At 41.1% G+C, this 20,496-nt stretch overlaps 1 protein-coding gene across 1 annotated transcript in view; it reads left to right on the top strand.

The window, feature by feature from the left end:
- Positions 1–20,496, top strand: part of Slc9a2 (solute carrier family 9 member A2) — a 92,830-nt gene that overhangs the window by 10,691 nt on the left and 61,643 nt on the right. Inside the window, exon 2 of the mRNA XM_027951805.3 lies at positions 19,304–19,767. Coding sequence (XP_027807606.2) covers positions 19,304–19,767 — 464 coding nt within the window. The remainder of the gene's footprint in view (positions 1–19,303; positions 19,768–20,496) is intronic.

Below are 20,496 nucleotides of genomic sequence, written 5' to 3'. Positions count from 1 at the left end.
ACCTCGATGTGCTCTTTCCTGCTCTGAACCTGGAGCCAGAGCCGTGCACTTGACTCTCATGCTTGATTCCTGTTACCTCATTTTCACCCTGTCAGGGAGTCGTTGTAAAATCTGACCATGATGATAATTCTACCCACTTCCTTCATGGATCACTGTGAGGGCCAACTGAACATATGAAAGCAAACTGTAACACCCAATTAAGATTTTCATAGGACCTCACAACAGATCTGTAAAGTGAGTCGAACAGGAAAAGATAACCAAAAGGCAAGATGGTGGAACTCCTTCTTCGTAGAGAGCTAGAATTCAACTCTAGAACTTCTGAATCTTGGCCCAGTCTCTTCCATGCCTTGGGGAGTATAGAAATTTAATGGTTTTGAAATACAGCATCCTCCTCAACTGTGGTTTCGCGTTCCATTGTTCATTTATCAGCAGACACCATGTCCTGAAGACATTAATATTCATCTTGACTTTTTCAAGAAAGACCACATTCACCTAAGTTTCATATGCCAAGTATATTGTTCTATTTTATTATCAGTGATTTATTGTTGATCTTTTTCTGTGCCTAACTTTTAAGTTAAACTTTAATAAAGGTATGTGTAGGTGAAAAACACATTACACATGGAGTTCAGTATTATCCATGAACTTAGGCATCCAAACTTAGGAGTTTCAAAACATATCCCCCACAGATATGTTTTGTTTAACATGTTAGGGATTCATAGGTTATAGAAAAAAATTCAACCTGTATAACTGTGCTACAGTGTAGCTTTTAATAAGCCAAAGTTCAACCCCAAAGAATTATAGGAGAAAAAAAAACCTTAAATACGTTTTGTTGCTGCACACCCAGCGAGGCACATACACACAGGTATACATACATAGGTGATATTCATTAGTATATAACCTGTACGAGGTAAGAGCCTTGTCTGTTTGACTCACGTTCCGAAAAAATGCCTGGAACACAGTCAGTACTCGCTAAATAAAAATTGCGGAGTCAATTACGGATTACATGTAGACACACTTTGTTTCGCCACTTTCATTGTGTGGTTTTTAAGGTAACCACACACTCTGGTTTATGCACAGTATCCATGGTGTATACTTGTCCTTGCAAATGTTTATCAATGTGGCCTTTCACTCTAAAATACCTTAGTTTAGATGATAATTTACTTATTTTTAATGTGCTTGCTATGATTGGACATACCTTCAGTGGTAACTTAAACTCTGGTGCCCATAATCTCAGCCCTGCCACTTACTAAGAATGGATTTGTGGTGAATTAACTCTCAAACATCTGTTTTTTCATCTGTAAAATGGGAAAATGATAATGGTAGCTTCTTTGTTCAGTTGCTGGGATGCTAGAGTTCATGCACTTAAAAAACTTTCTATCTTAGAGACTTAGAGATTGGATAGCCTTGGACCAGGACAGATTCCTTGCTTCCTTCTCCAAAGCACAATAGCATTACACCATGGAAGTCCTATTTTGTCCATTTGTTCCGTGACAGATCGTTAGACTGTTTAGATGTTCTGGTCTCCTGCTGTTGGTATTATGGGTAGATTTCTTTCCAAATCATACATAATTCAGTTTCCAGTGTTTCATAAGGGGAAAAAAAGAGAAAGAAAGAATCATCTTTCTGCTTTTATTAAGTTAGTTTGCAATGGAAAAGCAAAGAAGCAGATACCCAATGTTTTATCCCAGGTTCCTCCTTGGAAACTGATGAGTGAGCAGCCAGCCGCAGTAGGTGGAGGGCTGAAGAGAGGCTGGGCAGGGGTCCTCAGGTACAGTTAGGTGAGCCCTCTCTGCAGGAACAGGCTCTCTCCTGGACCCTGCTCCTGACACTTCCTGGAATGTCCAGACCTGCTGGATATCCTTGTCACCACAGTCTGAAGCCATTTCAACTCATGCACAAGGTTGTACTCTCCAAGTTCTCTTTATACAAGCTTCTTATAACTTTTTGAGGGGTAACTCTAGAAAGGAAATGATTTTAAAGCAAAATGACTCCTTAAGTAATTTTTGCTTTTTCTTCAATTTCCAAAGGCAAAATTATATATCCACTGACTATATTTTCTCCATGAAAACTCTGGAAAGGTGGAGAGAAATGCCCGAGAAGTGTCCCCCTTCTTTTCTATCTGATGGAAACTCCTGGTCTTCAGGGGTCAAGGTGGTGGACACATTGTTAGTGTCAACAATCTTGGGCTGCTTACTTAGAATGGCATAATTCTTTGTCAACTCTCTTGAGAAGTTTCTGGAAGGTTATGGAAGAAGTTGACTCCAGTGTAAGAAACTCATGGTCTTAAGGGCAGTTGGGAACCACACGCAGCCGTGTGCAACAGCTCTGGCCAGGCTCTCCGGATCCTGTTGCCCAGGCTTACTTCCACCACCTGATGTGATTACTTATTTATTAGTAGTGCTCACTTGCTGTGCTTCCCTCCTTGGGAGAGGTTCTGCACACAAGTTCTGGGCCTTCTATTTTTGTTCTGCTTACAATGAGCATAGTTAAAGCTAGGGATGTCTGCGTTCCCCAAAACAATTCTGTTTTCAGTCCTTTCGCATCGATCACCTGCTTTGGTCCACCTGAAAGTAGTGGAGTTCTGTGTTACTGCCAACATTCACTCATTCACATGCTCACACCCTAAGGCCACTTGAGAGTGCTAGGATTTGGCAAAAGTGACTTGGTTGGCTGATGAGATAGCTGATTTATGTATTTAAGGACTTCAATGATTTTTTTTTTGTGTGTGTGTCTTTCTGTTTGATCTTGACGTTTCAGTTTTGTGTTTTGAGGCCACTGAAACCAACGGAGTCATGACTGTGCCTGAGTCTCTGAATAAATGTGTGTCACTGGCAAGACCCTGACTCTCCATTTCTCCACCGAATGCTTTAATAGGTCTGACTACTGTTTTATGAAAAATGGTACTTATGAAGTCGGTGTGATCTAAAAATCCCCACCAGGCCCTGAGGTACCTACGTACCTCCCCATGCTCACTGAAACGCCTTTAGTCTGCATTCACAGGCAGTAGGACAGCACATGCATGTAAAAATTTGCTGAGTTAGCATTCACAAGTCAGGGAGGAGGCAAAGTGAACCAAAGGATATGATTCTAGGTAGTTTAGAAAATAGTGTCGTTTACCAAATAGAGTAGTTTCTTAGTTTAGCCTGGGCCACCAGTGTGCAAATATATCCCCTGCCATGTAAATAACCGATGGCTGCAGTCAACTGTTAGCAACCACTTAATTGAAAAGAAATCAGGTAGCAATTACTGGCAATTGTGGGTTCATTTACTATATTTTTGTCAACTTATTTTAAGCCAGTGGTAGATTTGTTTAGCAATCAGGCTCCTAGAGGAATAAAAACCAAACAGAAAATAAAGCTCCCACACAAGGTGGTTGGGTGGGTGGGTGGGGTAGAAAAACCTTGAACAACTTAATGATGAAAGTGTGCAAGCCACAAAACCAAAATGGGCAGAGATCATTTACTGACTTAGGGGTTGAAAGAATAACAGGTCTTAGGATTCAGCATCTAACCCAAGACTATGGAGTAAAAATTCCTTTCAACTGTGGACCTGCAGGGAAAGTTTGGAGTCTAGGTTACAGTATACCAGAGTCCTTAGCCCTGGCTACTTATGCCATGGGTCCACTCAGAAATAATCACCAGAACTTAATCACCCTTGGACTTTGTACTTCTCCCTAAATAATACCTTAGCACTGGAAAGTTTTACCTGTATAATGATCTCTTCAGATTAAATCCTTTCTTGGTCAAACCCCTACTTCAGATGTTATTTCTAAAAAAGGGGGGCGGGGATGGTGGTGGTCAAAATAAAAAGCAGAGAGCTTTGAGCCATATGGAGATGAAGTTCAGCAGAGATAAGGATGTTTGGTATCACGGGTGTCTGTAAGCATGAAGTCCCAGAGTATTCGGAACAAGTTGTGTGAACTCTACTGGGTGCTGTGCCTCCTGTGAAACTCTAGACCGGGACTTTTCTAAATAAGAATACTCTGTGTGTCCAAGGGCAGTGCCCAGTGTTTCAACAGCAAGGATCTTGTTTCCCACCTGGCTGTATTAGAAACTCCCCTGGCATCTGTGGATTGCTTTTCTCAGCTTGAGGAGATACACATTTCACAGCCAGACAGAACATATGCAGAAAAACTGAAAACCATCCAGGGTCATTACTGTAATTTCCTGGTGCAGAATCATAGTGTGGGTACAACTAAGGCCATTTTACTTTCTGGACTGTCCGAGGGTGTCCCGGGTGTATTTCATGTTCATTCACTGTGCTTTGGAGCATTTTGCAAAGTTCATGTGACACAATCCTGGTATTGTTCTTCTCTTGAAGGCTGGGAATCTGAGCAGACTGGTGGCAAAAGCTGAAATCTTCCAAAGCAGACAGTGGTGCTTACCTGCATCCTTCCACCCCAGTCTATCCCACTTCCAGCTTCAAAAAGGAAAACTGAACTCATCAATAGAGTAATTTCAGATGCTGACCTTCAGCAGGAAGCAGCCAAGGTGCTCAAGTGTATAATTGGTTTTGTTTCTTTTGAAAGCGAGTTAGCAGCAAACAATCAAATATAAAATTAAAAAACCATGAGTAACCCTATATCAAAAGTGAGTCATATTATTCACAGAAAGGTACAGTATTTATTTAGTTTTTTGCTGTTTCTTCGTCATCTTTCTTAAAGCTACAATCTCAGTTTTCTTTCTTGGAAGGGAAGAAATGGTTTACTTGTTACAGGATCGATATGCAAAATAATTCAATACCTATACTTTTCCAAGATACAGATTAGCCCTTCTCTCGCAAGTCAGTCCTTTAATATTTCCGGAAAGACAACTTTGTTCTGTGGAAGGAGCGAGTTTCCTGCCTAGCATTTGGGGACTGTGATTATCCCATCACAGGAATAGATTTTAGAGACATTGGACCGCTGTAGAAATGTGGAAGGTCACAAGCTGGGAACGGTAGCGATGGAGTAGTTGATCACAGTGTGTTTCTCGTGCCTGTTGCTATGGCTTAGCCTCCTGAGCAGCCCGAAAATCTCCTTCAGTGACTGGCTTGTGCAGAACTGATTTGGGCAGCAGAATCCTGGAGAGACCCTGACCCTAGTTGCTCCTTCAAAGTCCCTGTGAGCTGAGGGATTTAGTTCTGAGAGATCTACCCAGAGCACCCTATTGGTGCTCAAAGCAGCTTTTACAAAACACCTTGATGTGAGGGACAAAAGAATTCTCTGTCATTTGAAGGGATGGCTTACTATTTTTCCTATTTGTGATTTTCCTTGAAATTGGAGAGATTTTTTTTTCCCCTAAGTCAAATTGCTGAAAGCAACATCTTCAGCTATCTCTCTTTAGCGGCAGTGGATTTGCCCTTGTGTGTGACAGGAAATTCTCTATTAATGTTAACTCCAGGATGGGGTAGTATTACCCAAAAGGGCTTATGGGTGACTCTGTGTGTGTGTGTGTGTGTGTGTGTGTGTGTGAGAGAGAGAGAGAGAGAGAGAGAGAGAGAGAGAGTGTGTGTGTGTGGTGCTTGCCACACTTCCATACACACTTCCATACACATCTGATGACTTTCAAGTCTGTGAAGAACAATTAATTATGATATTACTGTTTAAAAACTACATCTGAAGTTTCTAGTTATGAATATTGGCAGCGTCTACTCAAAATACTTTTCCAGTTCACTGGATAGAGGCTAATTGGTCATACACAATATCTTGTGGAGAGGCAAATAAATATACTACTAAGAATAGATCTTATCTTGCTCATGGCCCAGTCTGTAAATAATGAATCTGAGGTTGAAGCAAGGATTTAACACAGGCAGTAAGAAGGCCAGGGCATGAGTCAAATCCTGTTCCCAGCCCCAGCTCTGGGATCCGATCAGGATTCAGCTGCCTTCGATGGAGAGGGGACAGCCAGGGGACAGTTCACATTCGTTCCCTCAGCCTGTGGGTGTGAATTTTACCAGCCCTGTGTGCTGCCCTGGACCTGCAGAGCTGTCTTCCATTGAGAGAAATCAGCTATCAGCGGTGGGGCCCCAACTGGATGGAATCCCCCTTGGCCCGCTGCTGAACCTTCTCCTAAGTGCTTAAGGGCCTATGGTTCACAGAAGCCCAATGCCTGCTTCTGTTCCCATTGCTTCAGTTGAGATTTGAAGTCAGGAGTCGGAAAAGAACAGAGAGGAAGTGAGGAATGGAAGGGTTTGCGCTCTTCCAATCTACTCTCAGCCTTAGTAGCTTTGATGCTTGGCTCTTGGACTCAGGGTCTAGACACATAGCAGCCGTTGTGGGCCTTGCAGGTACCTCTGCAAGCCCTGCAAGATGGGAGGGGTGGGGAAATGGGAACAGGTGATCTGCAGAACCAGTTCTTGTCCTGACCAAAGGAAACCCCTGTCCAACTTTGGCCACATTATAGAAATTTTTTGTAGAGGGTGTCTGTGAGAGGGCCCAGTTCTGCTGATTTTTCAAAATAAGCCAGGCAGGAGGATTTAGACGTGATCTTCTTAATTTCTACAGGCTCATCTTTCAATATTTGAAAACAGTAGATAGACTGAACAGAAGGGGCTTGCAAGTCATGGAGACTTGGCACATAATTTGTCACCTCTGTTCCAGAATTCTTTGGGCTACATTAAATTTTCTTTCTACTACTGACGCTTCTTGACTTATGATAGGATCACGTCCCAATAAGAGCATCTGAAATTGAAAATACCAGAAGTCAGGAATGCATATAATCAACCCAACCTGTGTAACAACATGCTTAGCAGCACAGCTCACTCTTGCGTCTCGGTTGTTTCCTCTTGAGATCCTGTGGCTGACTAGGAGCAGCAGCCCCAATCACAAGAGAGGATTGTACCATGTAGCACAGGAAAAGATCAAAAGTCAAACTTGCAAGTCTGGTTTCTACTGAGAGCATACTACTTTTACATCATTGCAAAGTGAAAAAAAAAATCATATGTGACACTCATAAATTAGGCCTGTAAGTTTTTTGTTTTTTTTTGCAATATTGAAGATTGAACCCAGGGCCTCACACTTACTAGGCAGATGCTCTACCTCCTGGCTACATCCCCAGCCCTAGGCATTGTCTGTATTTAAACCTGGTCATATTTAAGGAAGCTAAGCCTAATGGGTGTGACACTTATGTACTTGATAGACAAGTTAGTGCTGATCCAAATTAGTACAGTTCTCAGCGATTGTTACTAAAAGAGAAATAAATGTATAGAGATGGCTATCATACTTTGATCGTTGAAATGGGAAGGCTGTTTTGTAATATTTAAGCAAAGGGTATTCATGTTTTGCTCCTTGACTAAATAGCATAGGTAAAAGGAAGTCACACTGGGATAGAGCTCAGGAGGTCATGGGATAAGCTAGGAAGTGGTTTCATCATCTGACAAGTAAACTCTGTGGGTAAGTTAGACATCATCTTGTCAATTACTAATTACTTAAATCAAAATGTTACTTCCTCTCATTGAAGAGAGGTCCTTTCCTTCAGAAATATATTGGTGAAAATATCAATCTAGCAGTTTAAATATTAAAACAGTCCTTGTGCTCTTTTTCGCTGAGTATTACTTCAAATAAACCAATAGAATAAACGTGCATTTCGTGGAAGACTGAGCTACCATGTTAATGTGCTGTAATCTGCTCACATCCATTTCCCTATTCTCTGACATTTTACTAAGACTGCTTTTTTTCATGTTACTTATTTTCCCCTTTCAAATGCCAAATATTCTCACATCTTGCTTCTTATTTTTGAACAGCCTACACATTGCATATTTTAATTTGGCACTCCTAGACTTGCTACCCAAAAGCCCAGTTCATAGTCTCTTTCAGCAGATCGGTTAGTACTTTGGGTTATACCACATAGCTGCTGTGCCCACCAGCAGAGATCCATTTATCCATTCACCCTCTCTTCTGCCTGTTTGTTTAGCAGTGTTTATGCAGTTATGTCAATATTTCATTTTGCTTTGCCATCATTATTTTATAACAATGAGAAAGAAAGAAAAAAATGACTGGCGATTATCTCTGTTATGATAAAATGCACATAACACAAAATTTACCATATTAACCATCTGAAGTGCACAAGTTAGTGCATTAAGCCTATTCATGTTGTTGTGCCACTACCACCAACAGCCATCACCAGGACTTTTTCATCTTCCCTAATGAAACTCTGGACCTACTCCACACTCGTTTTTTGATCCTCCCGCTGATTTCTGTTCTACTTTCAGTCTCAATTATGAATTGGTCAATTCTATTTCTATCCAATCACGTAAGTGGATTCACACAGTATTGTGTGTGTGTGTGTGAGTGTGTGTGTGTGTGTGTGTGTGTGTGTGTGTGTGTTTGGTGACAGTGAAGATTATAAGGAAGAATAGTATTGTTCTTTCAACCTTAATGAAATTGAGGCAAAGGTGGAAATCACCAGCAGTCATAAAAGCATAAACCTTCTGTGTAATCAGGTGTAAACCAGTTGGTTGTATATTCTATTGGGAAATAAAAGAACATAATTAAAGATTAAAGAAAATAGTAAGTGTTAGAACTAAGAATGTGAGGCTTGTGATAGAAGGTGAGGTTCAAGGTCCTGAGCTTTCAGCTTCGGGAATCCCCAATCAGAACAGGTACATCTGATGTGCATCATTTTAGGCTCCGCGTATAATTGCTCATGGAGACTAAAGAGACCCAAGGCATGTTAATAACTTTTGTCTTCATTGCCATTTTTGTCTGCCTACACTAGAAAACACTCTTATTTCTCTACACTCTCATAACCCTTCTGACGCCAAATGTATGGATATTTTTTTCACACCATAACCAATTCTCTGCTTCTCCGTGGAGGCCAACTGGGTGACCTAAAATTTAGTTCTGACATTAATTACCTGGCATTAGTGCAAAACCCAAGTTTAGGAGCTCAGTCCCACTTTGTATGCCATACATCCGAACAACTGGGTGTAAACTGGGGTTCCATGATGTCCTCCACAGATTTGATAATTTGCTACAGTAGCTCACAGAATTGAAAGGACACACTTCAGTTTTCTGATCACCATAAAAGATAAAATGAACAGCTGGGTGAACCATAGGGCAGGGTCTGGTGCAGAACTTCTCTGTTCCCTGCTGTCTCAACATGTCCTGGTGTTCACAAGTCAGAAGCTCTCTTAACCTCACTGTTCACGGTTTTCATGGGTGCTCCATTTATTGAGGCAACTACCACTTAAGTCACTGGCTATTGGTGATTAACTGAACCTCCAGCCCTCCCTAGAGTTCAGGGGTAGGGGTGAAGTGGGGGTGTTAAGGTTCCAATCATATTTTGGTCTTTGTTACCACTAGCTCAATCCTGAAGCTGCCCAGGGGTCTCCAGCCAACAGTCATCTCCCTGGCATATACAAGAAACTCTTAGGACTTCAGAAATTCCAAGGGACTTGGCTCCTTCCTCTGTATCAGGAACCAGGGACAAATATTGTAACCAAAGAGGCTCCTGCTACCCTTATCATTCAGGAGATCACAAGGGTTTTAGGAGCTAAGTGGCAGGAACTAGAGCAGAGACCAAATATGTATGTATTATGTCACAACCTGCTACATATTGTATGAGACAATGGAAGCCAGAAAATGTATTAAAATTTGCCCTGTTTTATTCAAAGGGCAAGCTGTGAACATTTGTTCTGATGGGTGCATTAGATCCTCAAATGGATCTGAGAGCTGTCCTCCTTGGATTTTAAAGATGAATGGGCTACCTTTCTATGTGGTGGTTGAAAGCTGGAATTTGGAATCAGTTGACTTGTTTTGTAGGGGGGGTTCTTTACCAAGTTGAAGTTCTTTCTTATTCCTAGTTTGTGAGAGTTTTTAATCACAAATGTGTACTGAGTTTTGTCAAATACTTTTAATGCATCCATTGATATAATCCTATGATTCTTCTTCATTCTGTGGTTATGATGGATTTCATCGATACATTTTTGGATATTGAGCTATCCTTGGACCCCTGGTCTAAACCTCATTTGATCATTTGCTAATATTCTGCTGAAGATTTTTGCATCTACTCATAAAGGTCATTAGTCTGTTTTCTTTGTCTCATTTTGGAAAGAGGGCAATACTAACAATGAAATGAAGTGGGTATTGTTCTCTCCTCTTATATTTTCTGGAAAAGGTTGTATACAGTTGGTGTTACTTTGTGGAATTCACTAGTGAAATTACCTGGGCCTGACATATTTCTTTTTTGGGGGCATTTTAAATTTATAATCTCAATTTTCAAACTTTTTTTTTTGCTAGTTATAGGGGTAGTCAAATGATTTCCTCCTTATTGGGTAAATTGTGGCTGTTTACAGTTTATGAGGAATTGGTCCATTTCAGTTAAGATAGGAAGTTCTTAGGGTTGATCAGGGCATTCCTTTTATAAGCCTTTGTTGACAGGGTCTGTAGGGATAGCCCTGTAAATCAGTATATTTGTATCTCCTCTCCTTTTTTCGGTCATAGGTTGGGAGTGAGTTGTCTGATTATTGTAGAGTGGTAGGAGTCCAGGTTTCCCAAGTTGTCTTTGCTGCCCCAAGAGGAGGGAGGATTCATTAGCACCTAGTTTAGTAGAGAATCCAATCTCCCTCTTTTTGTTTTCTCCCAGTGGGGAAATTGGGGAGTTCCCTACCTTCTGGCAAAGGTGGAAGCTACAGGACCCACTCACACTGTGCTGGAGTCAGGCCAGGGTTTCATGGGTGATGTTTGGCTGGAGTAGAGCAACTATTGTCTAGCACTTTTCTTTCCTTAGACTCTTTCTGAAGTCCCTTATCCAGATAAAGCAGGGTATGTTTGGGAGTTTGTTGTCTGTGCCCATTGGCATTTCCTGGTTGCCAGTTTCTTCAGCTCCAAGCCTGGGACTTGTTGGAAGCAAAACGAGTATCAAGAGAACTCAGCTCACGGCATTATCATGCTCCTGGTCCAGAGGTCCTACCAGTCTTCCTTCTTCTCTCACCTTCTAGAATTGCCCTCTTTTTGTTTTATTTATCATGTCTACAATACCTGGGCTCTTTAGATGGACTGAGTGGGAAGAATGGAGACATGTCCTGTCTTTCCCCTCATCACGGGCTCTGCATGCTCCAGCACTTTCTGTCCTTCTGTCCTCATTTCCTACCATGTTCCTTCACTTCCCAAGCTCCAGCCTCCTTGCTCAGATGCCCCTGGCTCAGGACCTGCATCTATGTTCTATAAGTAGACATCTGTTCTTTTTTTTCAATCTTCAATTTTCTTAGCTTTTATGTTTTTGCACAGATTTTAAGTGATTTCAAGACTACCTATCATCTATTTTGAAACTCTTTACCTTGGCCACTGATGATAATCTATCCCCTCTTAGTGAGTGAGGATTATCTGTTGGTTTTGTAGATCTCCCTGCCCCTGCCCCGCAATGTTAAACTCTGGACCTTCATGGAATTTTCCACAGTTGTAGAAATAAAAGAGAAACTTGTCAGGGTTTGTTGGTTGTGTCTCTTTATCTACCTGCTCCAATAACCTGGTGCAGTTATGCTGTCTTTCCGTATTGGCGTATGGTTTCTAACTTTGTGTGAACTTTGGGTGCCTCTGCACACCATTATCTAGAGGTACAATTTTATCCCTGTGATTCATTGTGGGTGTAATGAACACGTGGGCAATGCATGGTCAGTGGTGTTGGGCGTGTATTGAGTTTTTGTCAAATACTTTTAATGACAGCATTAACCTTTAGGAAGCTGTAGCTCTCCTCTCATGTTCTATGGAAAATTTTTGCCACTCCTTCTAGCTAAATCTTCTATCAATTCATTAACCTCTGTGCTATTTTCAAGGAGATTCTACTTGATATTTTCCATCTAGATTTTTCTCCCCTGAATTTTTTTTTTCTTTTTTGTCTTCTCCACCTCTGTAAGTGACCCTACTGTACTCAGTTACTGGAATCCCAAACTGTGGATCCATCCTTGACCACCTGTCAAACATCCTCATCCAGCAACATATTCTATTGGAGCAGCTGTCAGAATATACCCTTCCTGCAACCTCTTGTCCTCCTGACCCCACATCTTAATGAGGACACCCACCAGCCCTCTCCTGGAATACTGAGAAAGATTCCTGGCTGGTATGCCTGCATTCATTCTTCAGCAGCAGCCAGAATGATCCTTCATAGCTGTGAATCTCATCATGACCTTCGTCTTCACCAAAGCCTCCCATGGCTTTTCATTGTTCTCAGGACATAGCCATCATCTGATCATCATGGGCTCTGCATACTCCAGCACTTTCCTGTCCCTCTTTTCTTCTTCCCTGCCATATTCTCCTTCACTCCTTAAGCTACAACCTAAGCAGCCCCCTCGCTCAGGGTGCTGTTGATTCAGGGCCTGCATCTTTGTTCTTTGCTTCCTTATTCTGAAAAGTTCTTCTACCTTGTTTCTTCCCTGAAGAAACATTCATTCAGGGTTTTCATACGTGCTCCTATTTATGTATTGGCTGATTGATAGGTTTTATGTTTCCCACCACTAAATCGTGTCCTGATGGTGCAGGGACTTTGTGTAAGTCCCCGCTGTATCCCTGAGCATATCTGCTATGATAAGATATCACATGTACATGATAAGATATCAGTAAATATATATGGGAGGAAGTAAAAATGATTAAATGAGGTTGATCACTTTTATTGCCCCCATTTTTCATAATGCCTTGATAAATAATCTTGGTACATGAAGCTCTTCTTGAATTTTTCACTTACATAAACATGCCATCTGCAAAAGATACAGTTCCATGTTTTGTTAGATGTAGGTGTTCTTTTACACTGCGAAGTAGCCACATTCTTCTGAGTGTCTCGTTTTCCTGTTTCTTATGGGATTGTGTACAAGTCCCTTTGGGGTCTGGGCTGTTCTTAAGCTTTATACTCTCATGTTTACAGACAATTTCTTGTTTATATTTCTGCTGATGGTTAATCATATCCATTTGGCTAAATTTTTTCATTGGACAGTTTTGGATTGCTTGATTTCCAAATTCTGTTCTCCGGTCCCTTGTCCTTTGCGAGGGCTTCTCCCTGTCACTCCCGAGTGTGGAAGTCAAGGTGCTCTGAGATTTCTGCTCTAGCTCCCACTAGCCCTGGGGTAGGGATGCGTCTTCCACAGTTGGTTTTACAGGCCTTGTGCAATGTGGCTTTTTGCTGTTTGTCTCCTGTCTCCTCTTTACCCTGAGCACCAGGCCAGGTACACCATCCCTTCCTCATGGTCCTCAGACTTTCCTCAAGCCTTTGTAATGGGGGACAAACAGCAATTCTATTTTCTATTCCCCCTTGGAATAGAAAAGCCATATCCAGCGACTTCAGTGCCACCTCCTATCCTTGAGTCTCCTCATCCAAATTCATTGCTCACCCCCTCTCCCCCAGCATTCATTACATCTCCTGTTTTATAGCATTTATCACTCTCTATCCTATATCATAATCAATTATGGTCTTGTCTTATCTTTTGTGCTAAATATAGGCTCCTTGAAGACAGAGTTCATTCTGATTCAACTCCAGGTCCCTCAGACTCTTGTACACAGAAGGTGCTCAGTATACCATCTGACTAAAGGTTTAACTCCGTGTTTTTTCTTTTTCTTTTTTTTTCCCCTTCCAAAGTCCATCACGATGGTTCTTTTTTTTTTTCTTTGTATGTGTCCACATCATTTTGAAAAAATTAAATACTATTCAAATTCTGCCTTGGAATAACCTAAATAACTTTTTAACTTTTCATGTATATTTTCAATAAGTTTAGTATCATAAGTCCTCTGTAAATGTAACAAGTGGAACATTTTTTTTTTAAAAAACCCACCTCTCTATTTATAGCCATATTATTTTTGGTGGAGTGGTTTGTAAATGTATCTTTTTATCTAGCATATGACTGAATGTTATGATAAATATATCCTCACTTTAATAAGTTTTTATATAGATCCATTAATTCTGTTCTATTTATTGAATTCTATTTATTAAATTCTGTCTATTTTATGTATTATTTACTTATTTATGATTCTTTTGCATTATTTATTTGCTTGATAGAATTTGATTTTCAGAAACCAATTCTATTATACAGTCTTGTCCTCTTGAGTTATCACATAGCAGGTTTGTTGATCTGATTGAAATGGTGCTTTTCACTATTTTCTGTTTCTGTATGTCTCTTGCTTATTGCAGTTCTGTTTTAAGATATATACTATGTGCATTGAGATACTTAAAAATCAGAATTTTTAGGCATGGAAGAATTTGCTTATCCCTCTTAATACTTGTTAAAACAAGTTTAATATGTCCATAAATGGAAGTCTTCTCTTTCCCAGCCATATAGGCAGGACCTTGGGTCATTCTTGACTTGCAATCCAGGGCTTTCCAGAGTGTTCTTTGAGGATCACCAGCCCTGAGACCCTGGGCCTGGACCAGCAGTCACCATCAGTGTGTGGTGCCTGTTGGTACCCACAGGGACTTGCCCTGTATTTAACTGAGCTTGACAAATATTTGCTGATCCAATTGATGCCATTATTTTCTCTTCAAGCTCTTTTAAAATATAGAACAAAAAATAAATGAAATCTAGAACATTTCATAGAATATTTGTATTTGTCTTTGTCTAAAGCTAATGCTTGCTCTCCTGAGATTCTATCTCTACTCTCTACCACTATGTCACCTTCTTCTCATGCTAATTAGAACAGTGTGGTTGGTTTGTTTGGGGGTTTTGTTGTTGTTGTTTAGACTTATTTTGGCTGTTTTTGTTGGAGGCGGTTTTCTGATTTTAACTTTTACATTGTTGCTCTCTGTGGATCCTGCTATCTGGAAGCTTCCTGTGTTGTCTCACACTTTGTTCCTTCCAGACTTTGACAGATAGGTTATTTTAAATGTAATGAAAAAATACAGTGAATTCATCACATTGCACATGTTCACAGATCTTTAGTTTTTAAGCTCAATTAATTTCAGCACTTGTATACAGAGAAAAACTAAAATAGATTCACTCGAATAGAGCAATCTCTTCACTGTATGTTTTGTGTAAGCGACCTCTAATCTTGTTTGCTTTCACACCACATTACTGCAATTAAAATAAAACAATGATTTTTTAAGGCACCAACCCTCATTGACTTTTATGTACTAGTAACAAAAGTTGAGTGACTCAAGATATGTCCCAAATACCCTAAACAGAAATTAGCAGGAAATACACTAAGCCAGGAATTGGTAATGTTATTGCCTGGGGCCCTAATGTGGCCTGGCTTTATATGGCCTGTAAGGTAAGTTTTACATTCTTAAGTGATTCTAATCAAATCTAGCCAGTAATCCCAGTGGCTCTGGAGGCTGAGGCAGGAGGATTGGGAATTCAAAGCCAACCTCAGAAAACTCAGTGATGCTCTAAGCAACTCAGTGAGACCCTGTTTCTGAATAAAATACAATATAGGGCTTGAGATGTGCCTCAGTGGTTGAGTGTCCCTGAATCTAATCCCTGGTCTCTGCCCCTGCCCCATAAAAAAATATCAAATCTAAAGAAAAATATTTTGTGACTTATAAAATTGTAACGGATTCTAGTTTCCATATGTATGAATATGTAATTTGAATAGGAATAAACTTTGACTGAAACCCACTTGTTCTGCTATGATCTGTGGCTACTTTTGCACTGCAAAGACTAGTAAATATAGACCTCAAGTCGAAAATAGTTACCATGTAAACCTTTATAGAGAAAAAGTGATCAGTCTCTGGACTATACAGATTACAGCTCATGGTTCATCAAAAAGGTCTGGTACGTTTCTTGGTCATATTAGGTGGAATGATAATGCTGAGAAAAGCCCATTCTACTAACTTTATTTTTCCCTGGAAGAAATTCTTAAAGGGGAGGCATGCATGCATTGTACATTTGTGATAGGTGACTTATTTGCTTTATTCTGTGAGTATTGGAATTTAAGAAGCCTTTCTAATTTGTTTGCACTGTTTATTTTGCTGATGCCTTTTTTATTCTGGTGGCTCACAAAAGCACAGACACTTACACACACAAAGCCTTCCTTGTCAGCAGAGTATTATACTTTACAATTCAACAGTTCTGCTTATGTTCACCAAATAGCAAGGAAATAAGATCATGTCACCCCTTCTTGACCCTGGGTCAACTGGGCAGATTCAGCAGCGGCTATCTTCAGAAGAGTAAATCAGATTGATTTTTGAATGACAAAATTGAAATTCCTATGAGAAGGGACAGCAGATGTTTTAGAAATGAGAATGCCTGATTTCCTCAACCAATGTTCCTGCGTTTGTTGCGTTTTTTTTTTTTTCCTGATTGTAGCACGACCTAGTTTCTCTGTTTCTTGCTTCCTCCACACCCCTTTGGCCTTCTGTCCCAGTGGTCCTTCTTCCTAATTGCACCCTGCATATCGGTTGCTATATTTTATTTGCTTCTCCTTGATTGTTTCAGGCTGGCTTGGTCTCCTGGTCGGTCAGGATCAGTTAGGTCACTTGAGCTTTGGCTTCTGAGATGCATGTAGAGGCTCTGATCTCTGCTCTCCCCACCTGGATTCTTAGCTGGAGAGCCTCCATGTGAGAGCACTGGGTCTCCAAGGTCAAGTAGGTGAAAGGAAAGAAGAAGGCACAAAAAGCAAGTGGGAGCTTCCAAAAACAGGCTTTGCCTATCTTCTGATTTATATCCAAGGGCTCCTTTTTAATTTTTTTTTTCCTGGGCATTCTTTAAAAATTTTTTTTTTCTTTTGCTTTTTCCTGTAGAACAAAGAGAGGTGACTCAAGTTTGGAGGCATTTGTGACATTACAGGTGCAGTGAGAAATCAGAAAGTCACCCACCCAGTTATCCTTACAGATCTTTACCTGGGAGGTGCATTTGTCTCTATTATACAAATGAGTCAGTGGGTGCTGGCCATGCCGGTAACCTGTCCACCTGTCCACCGTCAGAGGCAGAGAGCAAGCAGGACTACTGCACCTCAAGCTGGGGGCTGTTATCAGATGGCAGCTTTGAATGCAGGAAGACTTCAGGTTGGGGCTGTGTTCCCCAAAGGTGGTGATTGCACTAGGATCCTGGGAGGCCAGGGAGATGCTCTTGGCAAGTTTCTTATCCTACAGGAAATGTTAATTATAAAAGGACCCAGCGTGTGGGGAGATTGCAAAGATGGTTGTCAGAGGATTTCTTCACTTCTCTGTTTATTGGTTAGGTCAGTGAACTGGCCAGGGGTCAAGAGTAAAGAACAGCTGAGTTTTACTGCCTATTATAGGGCGAATTATAAAATAATCAACACTGAAGAGCAGTTCAAATACTCCACATGCAGATGTCCACTTTATCCTTTAGAAATGAGTTCTGCAAATCCCTTCCAAGTATTGTGATGACTGTTTCTTTAGCTCACAAAGTATCTCACACTGTGTTTTTAGTCCTGTTAAAGGGATTTACGAATTAAAACTTGTATGATTGTTAGTTTCTTAGGATTTACTCTGTTATTTTAGTGTTATTGTCCTATAATTAGATACATTTCTGTCTTGGTCCATATGCTGTTAGAACAGACTGGGATAATTTATAAAGACAGATATTTATTTTCTCACAGTTCTGGAGGCTAAAAGTCCATGATCAGGGTGCCAGCATTTGGTGTCTATTGAGGGCCTGTTGTGTCCTCACATGGTGGAAGGCAGAAAGGCAAATCAGAGTGGAATAGTGCACTCACCAAACCCTGCAAGAAGTCTCTTTCTTAAAGGCCTTTGTTTTTCTCCAAGGTCCCACCTCTTAATACTATCACACTGGAATTTTGGAGGGGATCTATTTAAACTACAAAATTAACATATTCTGCTTTAATTCTAAACTATACTAAATGCCTTCTGTAGGACTTGCTACTGTCTTGCAAATAAACTCTGTTCTCATTTAAGCCCTGTCAAGTGATCTTCCTGAATTAGGTTTCTATTCCTCAACTTTGCATTGCTGTAACAAAATATCTAAAGAAATAACTTAAAGGAGAAAGGATTTAGGAGGCTCACAGTTTCACAGATTTTAGTCTACAACCAGCCTACTTCATTGCCTTGGACTTGAGGCAAGGCAGAACTTCATGGTAGAAGGGCTTGATGGAGAAAAGCTGCTCATCAGCTCATGTCAACTGGAAAGCAGAGAGAAAGTGAGAGAGGGGAAGGGACCAGGGACAAGATATAGTCCCTCAGGGAATGCCCTCCGTGACATACAGTCATGCCCCACCTGGCTACAGGTACCACCCAGTAGTCCATTCAAATTATGAATCTATCAATGGATTAATCCATTGATGAGGTCAGAGCCTTCATGATCCTTTCAATTCCCCAAACTCCACCTCTGAAAATGGCTGCAGTGGGAACCAAGTCTCCAACACCCGAGCCTTTGGGAGACATTTCAGATCCAAACCATAGTTGCCCGTATGTGTTGGCATTTCTCTGCCCCTTTCTGCCACAGGACTCCTCTCATGTATTCTACGTGTTAAAGCTACATTGGACTCTATCTTGGTTTGGGAAGTGGATGTTTCCCTCCTATCTGTCTATCCTTTAAGTGTGCATGGATCCTGGCTCCTCCTTGGTGTCTTCTCTAGCACATTGATTTCTCCTTTGTATTTTCACAGCTCTTAGCTGGGCTCAATTCCACTTAGCCTTGTATATTGGAGTAAGTCACAAATAATATATCCTATAACTTGACTGGAAGCTCTTTGAAATTGAACATCATGGTAAATTTATATCTTTCATCAAGTAGATATTGATGCATCTTGATGAACTTATTTGTTGTTTCTGAAGGATCATATATCTCAAAAATTAAATATATTCAGCATCCCCAGTGAAAGAATCTGAAATGAAAAATAAATATTATTATTTTTTATGAGTGCCAGAGATGGCAACAGTAATCCACAGATGGGTTTGTGACCAGCCACCTTGGTAATACCCTAGATATCTTGGAGCCTTGGAGGCCCTTAAATTTTAAAAAATCATGAAAATGACTGCCTTGCTTATATGTTAGGGTTTTCATAAGGATGCAATGTAACATCTGAAAATGTTGGGAAATCACTAAATTGTTTTACATACAAAATTTTGTTGTTTTATTTCATTTCCACAGTCCCAGCATTTAAGAAAAATTTAATAGGGGTTTACAAAATTTTTTTTTTAAAAAAAGTACTATGTAGATGATGTGTAGCTGTAGCATTGTAATTTTGATTTATAGTCCAGTTTGTACCTTGATAGTGATGAATGGCGTGGACATAAATAAATAAATGTGAATGGTGTTGAGGGAATCATCTGATTTACCTTGTAATCTGCAAAGCCAGTCTCTAGTGAATTATACTGGGAGACCTGGCAGATTTTGAAATTACACCCATTGGTTAGAAAAAAAACAAGTGTCCCTTCCCCATAATTCCTGCATAACCCAGATTTCGTGTTTTCGTTATCAGGCTTCCATCTCTATCACAAGTTGCCCACCATCGTGCCTGAGAGCTGCCTTCTCATAATGGTCGGACTTCTACTTGGTGGCATTATCTTTGGTGTGGATGAGAAGTCTCCCCCCGCGATGAAGACCGATGTCTTCTTCTTGTATCTCCTGCCGCCCATCGTGCTGGACGCCGGCTATTTCATGCCCACTCGCCCCTTCTTTGAGAACATAGGCACTATTTTCTGGTATGCCGTGGTAGGAACACTTTGGAATTCCATTGGCATCGGGGTCTCTCTGTTTGGCATCTGCCAGATTGAAGCCTTTGGCCTTAGTGACATCACTCTGCTCCAGAACCTGCTCTTTGGCAGTTTGATCTCAGCCGTGGACCCCGTGGCCGTGCTTGCTGTCTTTGAGAACATCCATGTCAATGAGCAGCTCTACATCCTGGTCTTTGGGGAGTCCCTGCTGAACGATGCTGTCACAGTGGTGAGTAACACGTCATGCGCGTTACTGTGGCCTAGCACCCGGAGTCCAGTGCTCACCTGCATCTTAGCAGGTTTCCTCTGAGGACGCAGAGGAACCAAACCAAACACACTTTCTCCCACCATATTGTGAGAACAAGGTGCCTCTGACTGCTGCTGTTAGTGGGTGTTTCTCCACCCAGCTACCAGCTAGGTGTCCTGGAATTCAGTTCAGTTCTGACTGCCCACCTGGAGATAGCATTAGATCCCCCCAGGTGGCAGGCTCATCCCCAAGTGCTCCTCCCCCTCTGATGCCATCTCAAGCCCCAGGTGTTTTACCTGTGCGTCTGACAGAGAGGCTCCAAGTTGGAGGTTCTTGTGACCTCTTCCTTGCCAGAGAAGCTCGCAGCACTCAGGGAAACACATTTGCTGGTTTACTAAGGATATTACAAAGGATACAGATGGAGAGAGGGAGCAGAAGCTTCCATGTGCTCTGTGGGTACACCGCCCTTCAAGAACCTCCACATGTTCAGCTTTCCAAGTATTCTCTGAACCCTGCCCTTTTGGAGTTTTATGGATGCTTCATCACATAGGCGTGGCCGAATATTAAATCACTGGATACTAGTGATAAAATTAACCTTCAGCCCCTTTGTCCTCTTTGGAGGTCAGAGTAAAAGTCCCACCTTGGTCTCTCCAGTGACCAGCTCCAATCCTGAAGCTACAATGGGGCCACCAGCCATCAATCATTAGCATA

The sequence above is a fragment of the Marmota flaviventris genome, chromosome 14 (assembly GCF_047511675.1).
Source record: "Marmota flaviventris isolate mMarFla1 chromosome 14, mMarFla1.hap1, whole genome shotgun sequence".
In the NCBI taxonomy this organism is placed as follows: Eukaryota; Metazoa; Chordata; class Mammalia; order Rodentia; family Sciuridae; genus Marmota; species Marmota flaviventris.
Note: the sequence above shows the minus strand (reverse complement) of the source record. Positions and strands in the feature narration are given on the sequence as shown.